This window comes from Octopus sinensis, linkage group LG5, assembly GCF_006345805.1.
Source record: "Octopus sinensis linkage group LG5, ASM634580v1, whole genome shotgun sequence".
NCBI classification, from domain to species: Eukaryota; Metazoa; Mollusca; class Cephalopoda; order Octopoda; family Octopodidae; genus Octopus; species Octopus sinensis.
Genome location: NC_043001.1, coordinates 42815900 through 42838078, shown reverse-complemented (window position 1 = coordinate 42838078; position 22179 = coordinate 42815900). Strand labels below are relative to the sequence as shown.

Here is a 22179-nt window from a genome sequence, read left to right as displayed (position 1 = left end):
TTCTCCTCTAGTTCTGATAGTGACTCAGCAAGGTCGTCAGCATAGAGGAGCTCCCAGGGGCATTCTGTCTTTAATTCCTCTTATTGCCTGGAGGACTATGATAAATAGGAGGGGGCTGAGGACTGAACCTTGGTGGACACCTACCTCTACCCAGAATTCTTCACTGTACTCGTTGCCAACCCTCACCTTAATGACAGCATTTCTGTACATGGCTTGCACGGCTCTCACTAACCATTCATCTATCCCTAGTTTCCTCATTGACCACCAGATAAGGGATCAGGGGACCCTGTCAAAGGCTTTCTCCATGTCAACGAAAGCCAGGTACAGAGGTTTATCTTTGGCTATGTATTTCTCCTGCAGCTGTCTTACCAGATATACAGTTGCGGCCAAAATGTTCAGGATGGCATTGTTTTTGTCAGAAAAGTAGGTATAAGTTTTTATCAGAGTTGTTTTATATTCTATAATTTTCACAGACTATAAATACGATATTAATTGTTATTGTCTGAGATTTTGGTGTAATTTGAGAGGATAATGCAATGGTTATGGATGATTTAGTGATTTACTGCAAAACCCATGGTGGCCAAAATGATCAGAATGGTTGAAAATATAACAAAATAATCAAGAATGACAGAGAATACTGGAATTATTTAATATTTGGTGTGAAAACCTTTAGCTTCAATCACACTTTGACATCTTCGACTGCATGAAGAAATTAAATTTTGAATTTCTTGCTGGGTGATCTTATTCCATTCTTCCTGAAGGCATTCCATAATTGCTCGGTTGTTTTAGGATTTCTGGCTTTCGAACGTTCTCCTAGAATATTCCACACATTTTCAATAGGATTGAGATCTGGGCTTTGAGCAGGCCAATCCATAACAATAACCTTTTCAGCATTGAGGAAGTTCATGACCACCTTGGCCTTGTGACATGGGGCATTGTCCTGCATGAATATGGGTGATCGCTTAGTTGAATTTCTCAGCACAGGCAAGACATGATCTTTTACAAGTTGATTATAAACTCCTGCATTTACCTTTCCATGTAATCACACCAAAGGGCCCACACCATCTCCAGATATCATCCCCCAAACCATGACACTTCCTCCACTGAATTTAACACTAGTCTTAAGGCATTTAGGCGACAATTTTTCACCTACTTTTCGACGAACGTACCTTTTCCCATCTGAGCTAAATAACATAAACTTAGATTCATCACTGAAATGCACCGTTTGCCATTTTACTTGAGACCACAACACATGTTCGGTTGCAATGGTAAGACGACACTTTTTATTCTTGGAGCTGATCAGGGGCTTCACTGCAGGTGCTCTTGCTTGTAGGTCATGTTCAACTAAACGACGTGACACAGTTTTTCGAGATAAAATTTTCTTCAGTACAATGCTCATTTCCTGAGAAACAGCAGCAGCAGTTTTAAATGTCCTTTTTAACCAACTTTACTATAGCATGATCTTCTCTCTTGGTTGTTTTCCTTGGCCTACCTGTAGATTTTCTTGCTTCACACAAACCACAATCAACGTAGACCTTAAGAATACCATGAACAACACTTTTTGACTTATTAACGATCTTTGCAATAGACCCAATACTTAAATTATCCTTCTTTCGAAGCTTAATAATCTGCTGACAAATTGGTAACGGAGTAAGTGGCATTATATTAACGAAGACATTCTTACTAATGTTTAGTAAACGAACCATCACGTAAACAAATTCAAAACATTAGAGTTCGCCAGTTAAATATACTAAAACACGGAGTAAAAGCAACTGTTCTGATCATTTTGGCCGCCATGGGTTTTGCAGTAAATCCCTAATTCATCCATAACTTTTGTATTATCCTCTCAAATTACACCAAAATTTCAGACAATAACAAATAATATCGTATTTACTGTGAAAATTATAGAATATAAAACAACTTTGATAAAAACTTATACCTACTTTTCTGACGAAAATAATGCTGTTCTGAACATTTTGGCCACAACTGTATAGCATCAGTGGTGCTTTTCCCTGGCACGAACCCAACTGCATCTCATCTAAACTGATTCCCTCACTAATTAATTGGGCTATGACCCTCTCCTGACCTTCATTACCTGATCCAACAACTTGATACCTCTGTAATTATTTGTATCTAAGGCATCACTTTTACCTTTGTAGCAGTTGACTATGGTGCTGCTACACCAATCATTGGGTATGACTCCTTCGTGTATCACCTGGTTAACTATATGGGTGACTTGGCTATAGCCAACACTGCCAGATATTTTGAGCATCTCTGCAGTGATTCCTGATGGGCCGGGAGCTTTCCCTATCTTCATATTCTTAATTGCTTTATCTACCAAGGTACTTTCAACTCAGATAGCTGGTCCCTTTGTTGGGTTGACATTCGGCAGACTCTCTTTCTCCCATTCATTTTCTTTATTCAGCAATCTTTCATAGTGGCGTCTCCAAACCTCTCTTTGCAGTCTTATTTAGTGCAAGAGAACCATCATCCATGCAGACACATTTCTCTCCTACATCACAATTCTCTCTCACACACCGTCTTGCAACACGAAATACCTCAAGTCTTCGGTCCTCACGGCTCAGAACATTGACAAATTTTTTCTTATCTGCTTCCCCTCTGGCTAAATAAACCTGTCTCCTAGCTTCCATGCTGGCAATCTGATACAATTCCCTGCAACCACCGTTCTTCCAAGCCTGTTTCTTTACTCTAATAGCCCTGTCAACAACATTGTTCCACCACCATGTTATTTTGGGTCGAGAGGGGACTTTGCGCCATCCACAGATCTGGTCAGTGGCCCTCAGCAGGTTATCCCATAGAAACCTCCAGTTGTCTTCTACATTGTGTTAAGCTATATCCCCATTTCGTCAAAGGCTTCGAGTAACAGGTCTCTAAATCTCTGTCCATTCGCAGGATCCTTAAGCTTCCTTCTCCTCCATGCTGGTCGTCTTCTGGGCATCCACTTAACCCTGATCCTGAAGTCACTAACTACCAGTTTATGTTGTGAGGTACATTCTTCGCCTGGGAAGGTTTTGGAATTTTAAGCAGCCATCATTCCCTTTTTCTGGCAAAGGATGTAGTCAATTTGGCTAGTGTATCTGCCAGAACGGTAAGTGACTAGGTGACTAGCAGATTTCCTGAAGTTAGTATTGCAAACCATAAGATCATTTGCATTGCAGAACTCCAGCAAGCTGGTTCCCTCCTCATTGCGGGAACCAAAACCGTAGCCTCCATGTACGCCTTGGAAGCCCCCTGTATGTTGTCCAACATGTCTATTGAAGTCACCAGCCACAAGGAGAAGGTCCCTGTCATCCATCAACGAAGTAGTCTGCAAGAGGGTGTCATGAACCTTAATTTCCATTAACTGTGATTTTGCAGTAAGAGAGTGTAAACACCAAGGAGCAGCAATTGAGAAGTCACAAAGAAATAACGTAAACCATAACTTTCTTCTTCATCAGGCAAACTCTTACCCAGTGACATTTTTCCCCCCGCATGAGAAGTATTCACTTTACTCATGGATAAATATTAGAGCCACAAACCCAGCAGCATTTCTTACTTATTATCCCTGCAAGTGTTACATCTTTAAAACGAACATTAGCTTGCTGAAGAATACATAAAGGCTTATGAGCTTTTTCCATATACCCTGACATACTGCTACAACCATAGAACAAAGTTGTTGAAATGTCTCAGAGTTGTGATGTAATACCAAAGTTCTAGTTTGATCATAACTGTGAGTTTCACAGATGTTGGCATATACATCATCATCATTTAATGTCCATTGTCCATGCTGGCATGGGTTGGACGATTTGACCAGGGCTAGCAAGCTGTAAGGCTGCACCAGACTGGAGTCTGGTACACCTTCCAGTCTGATATCTGTGTACAATTCATTTATGAAGGCATTCCTTACCAGCTACTCATGATATTGTTCAGTTGCTGCACTTTACATCATCATCATCATTTAGCATCCGCTTTCCATGCTAGCATGGGCTGGACGGTTCAACTGGGGTCTGGGAGGCCAGAAGGCTGTACCAGGCCCAGTCTGATCTGGCAATGTTTCTACGGCTGGATACCCTTCCTAATGTCAACCACTCCGTGAGTGTAGTGGGTGCTTTTTATGTGCCACTGGCATGGGGGCCAGGCAACAATGTGCAATTTTTATTGAGATCATACAGAAATTGAAGAAAATCATCAAAGACTTTACCAAGTAGGTGTCACCTTGTACTAAGTTATTACTGGCAAATAGATTTCTTTTTTATATCACCTTTTCTAATATTGAAATTACTGTATCAAAGTCTATTGTATCCACTTATACACTGTCAATGACATATTTTGTTTAGTATTGTAGTTTGTCAGGTGCTCTTCACAGCATTCAGCAATGAAATTTCATTTCCAAAAGTTCTTCACCAGTCAACAGCTACTGAATTTGCATCTACATCAAACTTGTCAAAGTAGACTATGCATTTTATGATGTTGGTTTATAAGCTGAATAAATTGTTATAAATCAAAAACCTCTGACATCAAAGACTTTACTCAATCCATAACATAATGTAGTCAGCAAACAACTTACATTGGTAAAAGAAAAGGTTTGCAAATATTAACATAAGAGATAAATAAGGTTTGACACTGATTTTATTACAAAGAATTAGTCAACCAAAGATTATAGTTAAGTAACATTTGCTCAAGATATTGTGCATAACACCAAACCCAGAAGTGGTTAGAAAGAGAACAATGTAACTAAACTTGGAACTATCAATATCCTAAAGAGAGCATTTTCTCTCAGGATTCTTCACATTTTATGGAAACCAACATTATTTCTATTTTCCAGAAGCCAAAATTTAAGCTGTGAATAAAGATAAGAACAATTATCTTTAAAACCAATTAGCAACTTTATAGTATTTTAAAATCAAAATGGATATTATTTGGTGCATTAAATCTTCTTAATAATTGTCAGTTTTCATATCATTTAAGCCTAAAGCTTCATTCTCTTCAAAATTCCTTTCATAATATGTGATTTTAAGGTCAGGGTCTTCTTCAGGAAAACATAAATCCTGTAAGGAAGAAAAAAAAATAATAGCCAATTTAAGGTTAAGGCACAAATGATGAAAAAGAAACTATTTAAGGATATTGCTGATCTATGTAAAAGGATAAATATCAATACAGAGAATGACAGTATAGTTAAGTGTGCATGTGTGTGTTTACATATTCTCTCTGAATATTAAATACTGTGAGCTACAAGAAGTGACGTTGTTGCCATTTTCCTTGTTGATAAATTATTTGTTGGCTTTGTGCCCACAAAGACGTGTGAAATAAGACATCCTTACTTGAGAAACTTGTAAGGATTAGCAACATGAAGGGCATCTGGCTGTAAAACTATGTGCCTCAATAATACATTCATCTAAATCATGCTTACATTGAAAAATGGATGTAAGAAAAGACAAAAAACTTTCCATAAGTCATTAGTTCAGCAATTGTAAATAATTTTGTACCAGTGGTACATTTAGAGAGAGAAAGGAAAGTGACACAAGATCACTAAGCAGCTCTGAAGACTAGAGACTGATGGAGTAGTGGTAAAAAGAAAGAATGAGAAGACAGCACATATAAGTATTAGAGGTTGGATTATGTTGGTGAGTGATTTCATGCCAATCAGCAGTGAGGCCTGAAGTTGAAAGAGCCAGAAGAAATGCCATATAAATATTTCGTTCAACATGCTAACAATTCTGTCAGCTGCCAAATATATTAATGAAAAATTTTTCTTCAAATCTTAGATTTCTAGATGCACTAAATACAAAAGAAAAATTAACTCTACAGCTTTCAACTTCAAATAAATAGTTTTACAAACTTATTCTGTTTTTACATTTCCTGTGAGCCAAACTTGAGTCAGGTCTATTTCAAACCCCAACAGTCCCCATTCTTCGTTTAATGTAGTTATATATATCATTCAGAATATGTAAGTTCTTATATCATTCTGTAACATTTAACAATTATTTTAGCTTACCTGGATATAACTATTGCCTGCAGGATCATCAAGGATCAAATGGACATTAAGCTTTTCTCCTGATATAATCTGTAAAACAAGCAAAATTTATAAGTTTCCAACTATCAGATCATTTAAAATGAAATGTCCAATTTTCTTAAGCATCAAGTTTGACAGTCGTTAACTCTAATGTTTAATCCTGACAATTCTTTGTTTTAAACATTGAAGAGTTACATCACTTTACAAAAGGCAATTCATTGTGTCTGATTGTATTGTGAATTTTCTCTTGTAAGTCAATTTTTGTGAGCCTGGGGATAGATCAAAAATTCATGTTGTTTATGAATTTGAGTTCCATCATGGAACCAATGCATTCCAGACAGCTTGAAACATCAATGAGGTGTTTGGTGAAGATGTGGCGAATGAGTGCACTGCATGTCAAAGGTTTGAGAAGTTCTGGTCTGGTGACTTTACGCTTGAAAATCAGTCCCATGGTTGACCTGAGACCAAGATGGATAATGGTGAGCTAGAAACTGTAGTGAGTTAGCAGTAAGGTTTGATGTTTTGATTCCAACTGTATTGGATCATCTAAAACAAATCGGCATGGTAAAGAAGCTGAACAAGTGGGTACCACACAAACTAAACAAGCATCAAATGACATATTGTCTTGAAACTTGCTATTCTTTGCTGTCATGGCATAAAAGCAAACCATTTTTGCATTGTATTGTTACGTATGATGAAAAAATTATTCTTAGCAAGCATTCTGCACAGTGGTTTGATAGAAATGGAGTGCCAAAACACAATGTAAAAAAGAATATTCATCAAAAAAGCAAATACTGTATGTTTGGTGGTTCAGCACTGGTGTCATCCACTACAGCTTCATGATAACTGGTAAGTCAATTACAGTGGATGTATACATCAACCAATTGGATGAAATGATGAGTGAACATGCAATTAAACAACTGAGATTGGTCAATACATACAGGCCAATTCTCTTGCAAGACAATGCTCAATCACATGTTGCACAAAGAATGCTATTCAAGTTACAAGAATTGAACTTGGAAGTACTCTGTCATCCACCATATTCACCAGACCTTGCACCAACTGACTATCATGTTTTCCAGGCATTAGACAACTTTTTGCAAGAAAAAAAATTCAAATCTAAAGATGCAAGAACAGCCTTTCATGATTTCATCACTTCTTTCTCCCCAGAATTCTTCACTGCTGGCACAAATAGGCTACCGATAAAATGGTAAAATTGTGTTGATAATTTAGGTGCATACTTTGATTAATTACATTGCTTTTTATTGAGATAAAGTAAAATTTTGAACTTCAAAATTGGACATTTCATTCTTAATGACTTGATAATATGCATCAAATATCATTGAACAAATCAAAGGAAATATTTTACATATGAATTATTAAAATTTTTTTTTTGTCACAAATAAATTACTTTTACTTCAGTATGATACAATATAAAACTAGAGTTTCTTTCTCTAGACTGTAACCAGATGTTAAATTTTTTTCAAACTGTTTTTTATATTTTTGCTTACTAACAAAAAATTGGATGAAAAGTCAATAAAAAGTATTTTTTAATTATTTTATGGTTCAAGAAAATACAATACCCAAAATGAAACCATCAAAATTTCATTTTACTCTAATAAAGAAACCTTAAATTGCTCACAAAACTGTGCAACGGCTGCACAGGCAATAAACATCACTAATAACACCTAGAGAAAATCACCCATCTTCACCAATTGGGAGGTACTCATACACCTGTGTAATGTCTGCAAGATGATTATCAGGAAATAAAGGCCTAAAAGCTCTCTCTCTCTCACACTCTTTCCAAATTAAACCCAAATATTTTAAGTAACTGGCAACAGGATCTGTATTAAGCTAGAAAAAGTGTTCTATCCCTTTCCTCAAGACTTCTTAACTAAAATGACTCAAAAAGTAACACACAACTGTAAATAAAGGCAATCACCTATGCTGATTATGTTTTGCTTCCATTTCAACACTGTAGACACAATAAAATTCCACCTCAACTCTTTTTTCCAGCCACTTCCCCTGTCCCATGTACTTCACCTCTAAGTGCACAAAGCTGCCAAGTACAAACTCTTTTCTAGTCACTCCAATCTAAGTAGTCCAGATAGCATTCAATCCATTCCCATAAAAAAAACAGTGCACACTTGATCTAGCTCCTATCTTCTACAAGAAAGGCAATTTCTTTGAGCCTGTAAACTAATAACATTAAACTTTGTACAATGATGCAAACAACTGATGTTGTGAACTGACCAGGACTATCTAAACCAAGCTTCTATCACTAGAACTTAAAAGCAGATTAGATAAAAAAAACAAAAAACTACACACCCAAAATGCCACACTGTACTCTATATAATAAACCACTGAATGTTAGAGCAAACAGTATGGTTCACTTCGAAAAATCATATCTTAAACAATAAATCTGTGGTTGGGACCTATTCATTCAATTAATAACTTATATGTCAGATATGCACTCTAAAAGATATATGGCAACTTAATCTCTTTAACAGCACCAAAACACAGTGACTGTGCATAGCAAGAAAACAATCTCACAACACTACATGCTCCTATTCATGAACCCACAATACACAGTACACACTCTCAAAGAGTGTAATTGACAATAAAAGGCAATGCCCCAGTTTCATGACTAAAACTAATAAGGGAATAAAAGTATTATAAGCATTAATTTGATAGCAAAGGATAACAGATAATAGCTTTCAATTTTCATTTACTTAAAGCAAATAGTAAAACAGTCATAAAATTTTCACCATTATAAACTGCTTCTATCTTACTTTAAAGCTAGAAAGAGGTTTACTTCAGTTACCAGTTGTCTAGAGATGGAGACATTTCTTACAATTTAACAGGCCTAAGTTTTTTAATATGTCTTACTGAACAGAAACTTTTCATTAATAGAACGTTCACAAAAATATAGGTCAATTAGTAAAAATTAAAACTTACTTGGGAAATGTTATTACTGAATTCATTCATTTTTGCTTTTGTTTCTTCCTCAGCAGAGTCGCCAAAGCAAAAGGGATTGTTCTTTGACAGCTTCAGAGTAAAAGAGAAATATTCATGAATTTATGTTTAAGTGGATAACTGCATACAATTACAAATGTGTGTGAGTGTGCGTATTAATAAAATACAGAAAACATATTTGCTTTGTTTTATGAAGCATAGATGTATTTTGTCAAATTAATTGCCAGGATTACATAATTGTTTGTTGAAAATTATATAATTCCATCAAATCACCAACTCCGGTGTTTAGCAATAAATACAAAGAATGGTGTTAATTGCTTAATAATTGCATATATATATATATATTTCCATTATGCAAATTATCAACAACATCAATATATATATATATATATTTCCATTATGCAAATTATCAACAACATCAATAGAGTGGTGAATCTGAAGGCATAAGGTGTGTGTATATATATACATATTTTCTCTTTTATCTTATTCAGTCATTAGATTGTGGCTATACTGAGGCATAGCCTTGAAGAATTTTTAGTTGAACAAATGAATCAACCCAAGTACTTATATTTCTTTAAAGCTTGGCATTTATTCTATTGGTCACTTTTGCCAAACCACTAAGTTATGGAGATATAAACACTAACACTGGTTGCCAAGTGGTAGTGGAGGAAACAGACACACACACACACATATAAACATATTTATATATATATATATAGCTTCCGTTATCTAGGTGACCAAGTCAGTAGTGGGGGTGGGTGCGCTGAAAGTGTAACTGCTAGAATAAGAATAGCCTGGGCAAAGTTTAGGGAGCTCTTACCTCTGCTGGTGACTAAAGGCCTCTCGCTCAGAGTAAAAGGCAGACTGTATGATGCGTGTGTACGAACAGCCATGCTACATGGCAGCGAAACATGGGCCGTGACTGCTGAGGACATGCGTAAGCTCGTGAGGAATGAAGCCAGTATGCTCCGATGGATGTGTAATGTCAGTGTACATACTCGACAGAGCGTTAGCACCTTGAGAGAAATATTGTACCTAACAAGCATCAGTTGTGGTGTGCAAGAGAGACGATTGCGCTGGTATGGTCATGTGGCGAGAATGGATGAAGGTGTGTGAGAAAGTGCCAATTCCTAGCAGTTGAGGGAACCCGTGGAAGAGGTAGACCCAGGAAAACCTGGGACGAGGTGGTGAAGCACGACCTTCGAACTTTAGGCCTCACTGAGGAAATGACCAGAGACCGAGACCTTTGGAAATATTCTGTACGTGAGAAGACCAGGTAGGACAAGTGAGCCCAGCCCACTTATGAATGCCTTTCCTCCCTTGGACACAAAGACCGGTTGAGGCAAGCGAAGTCGATATAGAACCTCATCCGACGACAGACACCCATGCCAACCCCCCATGTTTGCGAAGACATGTTGGGGCAAGCGAAATCGAAATCGAAACCGAATTGAACCAGCCAGGATCCCTGGCCTGGTGGTACGTAAAAAGCACTATCCGACTCGTGGCCGTGGCACGTAAAATACTCCAATGCGACCGTACGACAGGCACCCATGCCAACCCCCTTTGCTTGTGAAGACATGGGGCAAGCGAAATCGAAATCGAATTGAACCAGCCAGGATCCCTGGTCTGGTGGTACGTAAAAAGCACTATCCGACTCGTGGCCGTGGCACGTAAAATACTCCAATGCGACCGTACGACAGGCACCCATGCCAACCCCCTTTGCTTGTGAAGACATGTTGGGGCAAGCGAAATCGAAATCGAATTGAACCAGCCAGGATCCCTGGTCTGGTGGTACGTAAAAAGCACTATCCGACTCGTGGCTGATGCTAGCACCGCCTCGACTGGCTTCCGTGCCGGTGGCACATAAAATACACCAATCTGACCGTGGCCGTTGCCAGCCCCGCCTGGCACCTATGCAGGTGGCACGTAAAAAGCACCCACTACACTCATGGAGTGGTTGGCGTTAGGAAGGGCATCCAGCTGTAGAAACATTGCCAGATTAGACTGGAGCCTGGTGCAGCCTTCTGGCTTCCCAGAACCCCGGTCGAACCGTCCAACCCATGCTAGCATGGAGAACAGACGTTAAACGACGATGATGATATATATATATATATATATATATATATATATATATATATATATATATATATAACAGGCTTCTTTCAGTTTCCATCTACCAAATCCACTCACAAGGAAAATAGAGGACAGTTACCCAAGGTGCTACAGAGAGAGACTGAACCTGGAACCATGTGGTTGAGAAGCAAGCTTCTTACCTCATAGCCATACCTCTGCCTTTATAAGTATGTGTGTGTGTGTCTGTGTGTGTGTGTGTAAATATATATACATACTCACACACACATATACCATCATCATCATTTGTGTCCCAGTTTTGGTATTACACAATAGTTGTAAATGAGCATCACCATTATACAAGCAATGTCATTTTTTTCCAATCTTCTGTGAAACCACATCTCATCATGAGAAAATATATATTACCTTGCTTGGAAATATGAAATTTTGCAATAGGTAAGGCATCTTAGCCTTACCTGATGGCCTTATCACAGAAAATCTGTGTCAATGAATTCTGTCTAACCCATGTTAGCTTTGTGAAAAGTAATGAAGTTTTGGAAAATTCTTCTCATAAAAATTGCTTGGTTAATGATATTTTTGATTACAAGAAAATCCACACAAAAAAATTCAGATAAGAATTAAATTAGTTTTGTTTTCTTTCTTTCCTTAAATATTCTAATATTTTCTAAAGAAAATTATGCTTATGTCCATCTAGTATAATCCACTGTAAGAAAGGTTTAAGTTTTAAAACATCACACTAATAATTAGTTTCAACAAGTAGTCATAAAAAAAAATAACAGACAAATGAAATACAGTCTATACATAATTTCTATATTTTTTAAATAAAAATCTTTCAAAATTCAAATTAGGTCAGATCAAGTCAGGTTTGGGGGCATGAACCATTGCAGTACATCACTGCATCTACCATTTATCGGTATTTGCTCAAATTGCCACAAGCAACTCTTTGAGCAGTATCCCAGTCAGTCCCCATCTATATGAGATACTCCTTTATCAGTCATAACCATGTGGCATGTGACTGACCAACATGAGCCATCACCGTGGCCAGATCCTCAAGAGAACATGATACACAGGATCAAACTCAGAAAATGGAGCAACATGACCAAACAGTCTGAGCCAACGCTCCTGAATCATACAAGTAACATGATGCATTCTAGTTTCTAAGTATAACCTTTGGTTGGATAGGAAATCCAACCAATGGCAACCCATAAATCTTATGAAGCATCCTGGCACCAAAGGAGTTCATGTAGCTCCTGAATTATAGAGCAAGACAGGATGGACCAGGGGCCTGAAGATCTGAACCCTTGACCTCCTGCTCAGATATCAGACGCACCAAAACACTTTTGTACAGTGATTATTTATTACGTAAGGACAGATTTATAATCAACATCAATATTCTTAAATTGGCTGACTTTTGATTTAGTGGTTAAAAAAAAAAAACTTTCATTTCTTTCATTGTAAATCATTTTTCAGCCTACATTTGGTAAAATTAAAACAAAATTCCTTTGACTTACTGAGTCATTTATATCACTAAGTAAACCTTCAACTGTTGTAAACTTTCCTCCTAAGGAACCCATCATAGCTTCAAGTTCAAGCTCTGGAATAGAAATGCTGCTGGTTTCACTCTGTAATAGACCAAAGAAATTCATCATTAGTTAATGATGCAATGATTGGCAAACATATTTTGAATTATCATCATGTAAAACAATTTTGTATATTTGAAAACATGTCATAACTCATTTACATGATTAAATGTTTCAATAAACTAGGATAACTATATTAAAAGTGATGTCAGAAAATAGTTATCTAAAGAGGAAATTTCTAAATTCATTTTCATACAAAATGTTACAGCCAACATTTTCAGAGTGTTAGAATAAAATTAAAAGACTGATAAAAATTAATTTCAATCAATGAACGAGAATAAATTTTCAAAATTACACTAAGAAAACTAAAAAAAGTACTTAAAAAACCAAAGAAAATGTATACCTTCAAGACATCTCGAGACAGATCAGTAATTGTTCGTATTCTCAAATCCAAATGTTTCCCTTTTGGTTCTATGGCACCACTACTTTTAACTTCATTATCACGATGGCCACATTGTTCACAAGATGTAGCCATTATAACTACCTCTTTAAAGTGAGGAATATCTAGTACAGTTAAGGTGATGACATTAACAAATGGCAGTTATTTATTTCAGAGAAAGATTTTTAATTTGTAAAAGTTGTAATAGCTTCTTCAACACTATCAATATGTGAGTTTCTATATATGTGTGTATATATGTATATGTATATATGTATGTGTGTGCATAATTTATATTGACAGATTACAAAACCATTTTTATCAACAATCCTTTTAATAACTATCATTCCAAAAGAAAGTTGTAAGGCTCAGAAAAATATGTTTTGCTTTTTAGCTGTTGTTTCTATTAATGCCATATTTGTTTTACTTTATTTTTTCTTTTCTTTTCTTTTCATTTTTTCACTTTTCTCTATAATATTTTGCAATGTTTAGAAAAAATTATTAATTCATGCATTAGCCTTTATTCTAAAATGCAACTCATCACCAGAATAAAACATGATATTTATTTAGTAAAATATATCCTACTTAATAAATTTTAGCTATCTAGCAAATGTAGAAAAGGAAATATTTAATCAAATTTTATTAAAATAAAAGGATACTGATTAATTTCATGTTAGTAGAACACATCGCATTGCAGTTAGGGCAATTTATTTCAAAGGATAACACCTATAATAAAGAAATATAACAGAATATATCAATTTATATCAAGCCAGTCAAAAGCTTGGTTTCCAAATATTATCACAAGAAAAAACTTCAAAATACATACATTTCTTACAAATAATAATTTTCAAACAATATTTTAGACAATAAATATTTAGCAGAAACATCCGTTGCTCTACTCTCACACCCTAATGAACTTATCACCCACCCATCCTAATCTTCTGTCCATACTTTCTCATACTCACTTTCTTGTAAATTATAATTGTGAGTAGGAAGAATTAGCCAATCATTTAATATGAGGTTTCTAGTGTAAGACACAGTGAGAATGACAAGAAAAGAACAGGTTGGTGCATTTAAGTAGGAGTGGGCAAGAGAAATACACAACTTGATAGCTCAGAAGAGTAGGAACTGTCACAATAACAGAAGAAAGAGAGAAAAGAGATGGTATGTTGGAAAGATGGTTGGGCTTCCAATTTTTGAAAATTGGTGAATTCTTTTATATATTTTAGATGCTATTATGCCTCCATTGACAATAACAACCTTTGAAGTTCATTGGTCATAGAAGTGTTGCAAACAAAATTAGTTCTGGATGATGTTTGTATAGACAAGATTATGGAGAAGTGAAGGGTGGAATTGTGGCATCATTTGCACAGAAATATGTTTAATTAGAAGTGACAGTATTCTTTGTAATTTTGGCACAAGGCCAGCAATTTTGAGGGAAGAGGGAAAATCAATTACATCAACCCCAAATAGATGAAAGGCAAAGTTGACTTTAGTGGGATTTGAACTCAGAACCTAAAAAACTGGAAAAAATGCTACTAAGTATTGTGTGTGTCACGTTGATGATTTTGCCAGTTTGCCAAGTATACCAGCATTCAAAGATTGTGACTTGGACAGCTTCTAGTCAATACACTCTCTGCTGGGAAAATTTAGATATGAAAAATTGATGGAACCCAAAGGCAGAAAAATCTCATGCTAAATATGGTCAATTCTAAATGTGTTCATCTGATATTAAGATAATTAATATTTTTTTTTTGTTAAAGTTCTCAAGAAATAACCACAAAGGTTAAGCATTCAAAATAAAACACTGAAGGAATTGGCAACACAGAAGCTGTAGGTGGTCACTAAAAGACATTTAAAATAATAAAGTCAGTAAATTTAAGATAATCAGGGGATGAAACTTTCACCAAAAATAGCTGCAAGTGATAGAAACAGTAGATTTTAAATAACAAATTACACCTTTTCAGAAAAAATTTGGAACTGATGTTGCCTGGATAGGAAAAGATAGGAGTTGGATGTTATATGTTTCAGAGAAAAATTGATGTATGTGATTTGCATATTAATAAGAGGTAGTTTGCAGGGTCAAGAATGAAAGAAATATCATGAACGCTGGTGTAAACACACACACATTTAGGATCTTTGCATAAGAAATTTTATATAAAGTGTGTTGAAATTTAGTTTTGTAATGAATTATTTCTATATACCTCATCTTTAAGGTTCAAAGTATTGTCAGCAGGAATTCCAGCACTTGCAACAACAGTCCGATCATCTTCTTCAGGCTATAAATTATATGTAATACAAAGAAAAAGAAATATTACAATGATATACAATCAAAAATTAGAGAGAAAAGTGTATCAAATAAAAGGAAACAACAACAATATCACCAATAATAATTTCTCAAACAAAAGTTTCCATATACTCAAGAAAGTATTTCCTCTAAATCATAAGACAATGAAAAGAGGTTATATTTTCTTTAAAATACACTGAAACCCTTACTGCAGCCATTGTGTTTCATGTCTCCCACTCTGCTATAAACCTGAAGAAATTCAAGCTGAATGTAAACCTACTTGACCTTAATAGTCTGAATAAGCGTGCAAAAAAGGCTTGGTCACTCCTCCTTGCAGGAAAATGTGAAGAAAAGGTTGACCAGCACAACTGAGCAATAAGTACATCATAATATCAGTAGCAAGGTTCTGAACAACTTAAGCATAACAAAAGATCAAGGTGTGTGGTAAGAGGTTTGCTTCCCAACCACATGGTTTCAGGTTCAGCCCCACTGCATGGCACCTTGGGCGTTTTCTACTATAGCTTGGGTCAATCAAAGCTTTGTGAGTGGATTTGGTAGTCAGAAACAGAAATAGCCCATCACTTGAATGTGTGTGTTTGCAAGTGTGAATGTGTGTATATTTGTATCTCCTTGTCTTAACATTGTGTGCCAGTTGTAAGTGCCACTGTCATCCCGGCAATATCATCATTTTGCAATATTCTTTGCAAACATGTCTAGCCTTAAGGTAAATATTATCTTGGAAACAGGTGAGAGTTGGCAGCAGGAAGGGTATCCAGCCATAGAAAGTCTGCTTCAATAAGCTCTATTCAACCCACACAAGCATGGAAAAGTGGACATGATGATGATGATGGTGATGATGAATATAAATATCAGTAGAAATAAAAATTACTCACTGGTATGCCAAGTGATACATTCTGTTCAGCAGACCTTTTATAGTTGTGCACAACCATTTCTGTATCTTTGTTTGGAGCATGAGTGGAAAAGTAAATTAAGGATCAATAAATGGAATGAAGAGAGATTTGCTTTTCATAAATACTGTACACTGTGAAAAATGTGCCATGTGTATTTGAGTATATTTAATACATACTACAAAGGAAATGAGCATTAAAATGATAATGTTGTTTGTTTATTATACTAATAACAAGAGTGTATAATGAACAATAGTTATTTTTTTTATCCTTTCAAGAATATGACTTTCATTTCTATCTACCCAAACTTAACAAAATTTGTACTTAGCACCTATGAACCATGACTAGAAGAGCCTCTACAATTAGAATTAGTAGTTAAATCTCCCTCAAATCCCATCCTCCTATTCTGAAAAATGGAAAAAAGAAGAATAATGTGATCCTAAGTACACTATGCTTGAACAAAAGATTCCAGGTTCTGAGTTCAAAGCTCTTCATGCCTGATGTCTGCTGATTCATGTAGACAATCAGTGCAGCAACATATCAGACTATCCTCAGATAAGAGACCTGGTCCAAATGCTTGCAATATAGTGGATTTGACTAAAAGCCAACTGCTGGTATTGAAACAGGTGACAAATTAAGTCTACCACACAAAGGAAGAAGCAATTAGGGTTTTATAGCATTTTGATCGCTCCTGATATAACTGTCACAAAGCTCAGGGGGACTTCATCATCATCATTTAGCATCCATTTATCATGCTGGCAAAGGCTTGTCCACAAAGCAAGCATGGTGAAACAACAGTTAAAAATAATGATAGTGAGGGAGGCTGGGATGCATATTGTATCTATATCCACATTTGGATCTCTCATCCAATATACCCCTGTCGAGTCTACATCTGTCTCCCCAGTTCTTTGATACCCTCTCGTCTATTTGCTATGCTATGCTGTCAGTCTAACTAAAGATGGCAATGGATCTCTCCCTACATCCTGTACTATGCTTCCTGTCTAATACTCTCTTCACTCAAACACTCACCCTCTCTCCTATTCACCAAAGCACATTGCCATGCAATAAGGAACAATATTGGATCTACTCGAATTCAATAATCCCTTATCATCCTTATCACTCCCCACTCTCACGAGATCACTGTATAAGGGATTGCAATGGATTTGTTTACCCTCAATACATTTACCACCTCCCTTTCTATAACTACCAGTTACCACACCCTCTCTCCTAAACCTCTTGTTATTGACAACTATCACACCCTTTTACTTTTTATCTACTTCTATTACTATCTATCACTCTCTCATCCCCTCTATCACACTTTCATCCCACCCACTCAGTTTCTACCATCATATTCCAGTTCTCTTCACTTGAGTGTTTTGTTCACCTGTTGTTACTGCTCTTCCATTCACCTTACCTTGAGTAGACAAATTCATCATAGAGTAGTGAGGACTCATTAATCTCACAGAGTACAATGCAATCTCAATAGTGCTTGTACCACGAGCTATATGCATCCAGTTCACTCTGTGAAATGGTTGGTAAAAAAGAAAAGGCAATGTCGAAGTGAAAGGACATTTTTAGTAATGTAGAGGACATCATAACCTCTCTAGTTTTAGTGCCATGTTAAAAGCACCCAGAACACTGTGAAGTAGTTGGCAATAAGAAGGGATCTAGCATAGAAACCAAGTCAAAAATGAAAGGTACAAGCGATACATGGCCATCTAACCTATCTACAAGGGTAGTAACTTTAAATTGTAGCTAACATGGAGCATGACAACCTGTCCAACACATGTAAACATGTGAAACGGACATAAATATACGGTTGATTTTATATATATATATATATATATATATATATTATATATATATATATATATATACAGAGAAAGAGATAGTAGGGAAGAGAGAGAAATGTGATTCACATCTCTTTTGAGTAAAATGTTGCATGTATAACTTGTACGAAAGACAAAATATTAGTTAGTTGAGCATCTGTATTGAGATAGGTAGGGGAAGTAACTGCATTGACATGAGATGTGAATGGATGACAAATACTGAGAGTGGAAGGTACTTGTGACAGAGAATGACAAAAATATGGGGAATAATGGTGGTGATGGCTGTGGTAGTGGCAATAGCATAAGATTTCAGGATGTTTGGTATCACAGGCAAGCTGACACAAGAATAATGGATATTAATCACCATATAAATTTAAACCAATTAGATGGAAATTTTATGTATTATCTTTGCTTAATGGAAGTTATGTTTATTAGAGATTGGGTTTTTTGCAGGAAATCAAAGGAAAATAATTCATAAGAAAATATATCATTAGGAAAAAAGGTATATCTTTAAAGGATATGGATTCTCCATAAAGCTGTTACCACTGGGGTCATCAATAATCTGAAATAAAAAATATTCATTAAATACTTGCTTAGAAAATATATAATTTTTTAGATAGCACACACAAAATTTACATACGTTCAATATAGTTTTTAATGCTTTACAAAGTACAATATGTATACATAATCACCATGACCACTTAAATATTGCGTAACCAGAACTAAGAAATGTAGTTCAGCTGTTAGGTAAACTAAACACTCCCAAACAAATTCCAATCAATAACCTACCATTAAATATATTTATCCCTTTGTATCTTCTAATGTTCAACCCTTCTAGATTAGCAAATGCTATTCATTTCTCACTAAAAATCACTCAACATAGTCGTCTTTGTAACCTCTACTATTATTCATGTATAATTTTTTTTAATACTTACAAGTGTAAATGGTTTTTCCATTTCAAGAAGTTTCTTCAACTTAATGACAAATTGAGCTAATTGTTCTGCTAATTCAGGATGTTGTATCTAGAGAAAAAGGAAACAAATATAATAAAATAAGCTTGTTTAGACAATGGTATCAAATTTGGATATAAAGTCAGTAATTTTAGAGAAGTAGTTAAATCCTTTGCATCAACTCTCCATGGTTCAACTACAACTTATTTTAACTTCAAAAGGATGAAAGACAAAGTTGACCTCAGTAAGATTTGAATTCAGTACACAAAGAGGCAGGAGGAATAATTCTGCCTTAAGTTTGTTTTAATATGTAATATATGAAATATATCAAAACTATCTCTTTAATTTATAAGAAACTCAACAAAACATATAACCTTGCAGCTTTCTCTTTCAACTGTCCCTTTTTGAAGATTCTTATGAAACAGATCAAGAAATATCTCACAATATCTTGAAATATTTATTCAATTAAACTAATTCTATATTTGAGAAGGCTGAATTGAGTATAATATCAACATGGCTAAAATAGATTAAGAAAATGAAAGGGTTGTTTACAACAATAATAAAATAACATTACTTGGTATATAATGGGTTAAGCTTAAGTAAGAATAAGACATAATACAGCTAACACAGATAATTATGTCTCAATCTGCATTCCAGAGTAGCTAACACAGAATCAATACTTAAACAGTGGTGTGTCAAAATCACTTAAAATAGTAAATAATCAACACAAGGGAAAGGATTAATTTATTAGTTTAACAAGTCTTAGTAAGAATCAGCAGTGGCTGTAAATTGCTTTGGGAATTTTTTATCTCTTCAGAAAACAAAGAGATTTCTTCATAAAAAATGTAAACTGCATGAGATGTATAAGAACCACATTATAATCTGTAGTAAGGCTTAATTAAACTATTTATTAAGTGAATTTTTAATGCCAAAGCACAAAGAAGAATTAATGACCAGATAACAAGGCAACCCTTAATGAAGATGGTGATGAATTGTGATGATGGTGGTAGGCATCACTATTAATATTACCACTGTCATTATTATCAATTATTACAATCTTTCACTTCATTATAATTTCAACCAAAGATGGAAAATATAAGAAACACCAGTATACATTAAAAAAAAACCTGTCAAAATTAAAGAGAAAATAATCTTAAAAGAGTCTAAATTTCTAATAACTTACTTTTCGGAGGGGTTGTTGAAACTCAATTCCTGTTATTGCATTTGTTATCAAACCTTCAACGTTAGTTATGCCTGCAACAGAGATTATGAGAGAGATGTTTATAGAAAACCAACTAAACATCTGAATCCAATGCATCATCTTTAATAAGAAGTTATTTAAAAAAAAAACACTATGAACAATAATTTTAGATTCACAACCATTGTTAATGTTAGTTTTTCTATATATTCAAAGATTAAACACATATGGAATGTAGCAGATTGCCATGCCTCACATTTCTGTGCAATCTAATCTATGAGACTTAACATCCCAGCCTCCATTACTTATTTCCATTCCTTCAACTGTTGATATTTATAAATATATTATGTAGAGAAATATTCATTTTTGTCAAAATTGCAAAATTTACTTTATAACCTCTTTGATGATATTTTAGCTACCAACAATTTACAATGTTCTTGTAATATTTAGTGAACAATATACATTAAAAGATATGTGACTAAACAGAAACTATAGAGAATTATCAATACATTAACATAATTTCTAGAATTCCAGGTATATCTTGAAATGGAGAGGAGCTGCTTTCCTTCAATATTTTAGTGGTTTTATATTTACATCTTACTTTCATTTCAATAATATACATTATCATCAGCATCTCTACATATGCTTTTGCTATGAGACATTGCTTTATGACCAGATGACCTTTTGATAGAAATCTTTTTAGCTACCCCTTTAAAACATACAGGCACATATGTTTTTTCTAAAAACCAGGGTATACACAGTACAGGAAACATTAATTTTGTAGGCTCAGTAGGTTGTTCTTTCAATTTAAGAGTAAATTTTCCTATAGTGCAAAATCTTATAATCATGCTGTCCCAGAGAGCAGCATTTTCTTACTGAAAGTGTTTCAAAGAGTAATTTGCAATTTCACAAACGTACTTCTTTTGTACATGAACTTATGAATATTGAGCATTAAACACAAACCTCAAGATGCTCAAAGCTCTGAACAGACAACTGAAACACAATATTGCAGTAAGTCATATCATCATAGTTTAACATCTGCTTTCCATGCTAGCATGTGTTGGACAATTTTGACTGAGGACTGGCGAACCAGATGGCTGCACCAGGCTCCAATCTTGATTTGGCAGAGTTTCTACAGCTGGATGTCCTTCCTAACACCAACCACTCCGAGAGTGTAGTGAGTGCTTTTACATGCCACTGACATGAGGGCCAGTCAGGCGGTACTGGTAACGGCCATGCCCAAATGGTGTTTTTTTTTATGTGCCACCGGCATAAGTGCCAGTAAGGCAATACTGGTAATGATCACACTCGAATGGTGTTTTTTACGTGCCACTGGCACGGATGCCAGATAGCTGCTCTGGCAATGATAACACTCAGATGGTGCTCTTAGTGCACCACTAGCATGGATGCCAGTCATCGAATTTGATTTCGATTTCACTTGCCTCAACAGGTCTTCGCAAGCAGTGTCCAATGAAGGGAAGGTATGCATAAGTGGGCTGGTTACACCCCTGGCATAGACCACAAGGTTATAGTCTCATTTGGCTTGCCGGGTCTTCTCAAGCACAGCAATTTCCAAAAGTCTTAGTCACTAGTCATTTCCTTGGTGAGGCCTAAAGTTCGAAGGCCATGCTTCACCACTTCACTCCAGGTCTTCCTGAGTCTACCTCTTCCACAGGTTCCCTCAACCGCTAGGATGTGGCACTTTTTCACACAGCTATCCTCATCCATTCTCGCCACACGATCATACCAGCGCAGTCGTCTCTCTTGCACACTACACCTGATGCTTCTCAAGGTACTTACACTCTGTCGAGTATGCACACTGACATTACACATCCATCGGATCATACTGGCTTCATTCCTTGTGAGCTTACGCATGTCCTCAGCAGTCACAACCCATGATTCACTGCCATA

At 35.6% G+C, this 22179-nt stretch overlaps 1 protein-coding gene across 2 annotated transcripts in view; it reads right to left on the bottom strand.

Moving 5' to 3' along the window:
* Positions 1 to 4867: 4867 nt before the first annotated feature.
* LOC115211862 (zinc finger protein ZPR1) overlaps positions 4868 to 22179 on the bottom strand; it is a 30036-nt gene continuing 12724 nt past the window's right edge. For both annotated transcript variants that reach the window (XM_029780589.2, XM_036503351.1), the window contains exons 5-15: positions 20254 to 20324; positions 19056 to 19142; positions 18642 to 18682; positions 16277 to 16358; positions 15301 to 15375; positions 13756 to 13822; positions 13064 to 13224; positions 12592 to 12702; positions 8972 to 9061; positions 5996 to 6064; positions 4868 to 5048 (exon numbers count right to left, since the gene is read on the bottom strand). In XM_029780589.2, coding sequence (XP_029636449.1) covers positions 4938 to 5048; positions 5996 to 6064; positions 8972 to 9061; positions 12592 to 12702; positions 13064 to 13224; positions 13756 to 13822; positions 15301 to 15375; positions 16277 to 16358; positions 18642 to 18682; positions 19056 to 19142; positions 20254 to 20324 — 965 coding nt within the window. In that variant the 3' untranslated portion in view covers positions 4868 to 4937. The remainder of the gene's footprint in view (positions 5049 to 5995; positions 6065 to 8971; positions 9062 to 12591; positions 12703 to 13063; positions 13225 to 13755; positions 13823 to 15300; positions 15376 to 16276; positions 16359 to 18641; positions 18683 to 19055; positions 19143 to 20253; positions 20325 to 22179) is intronic.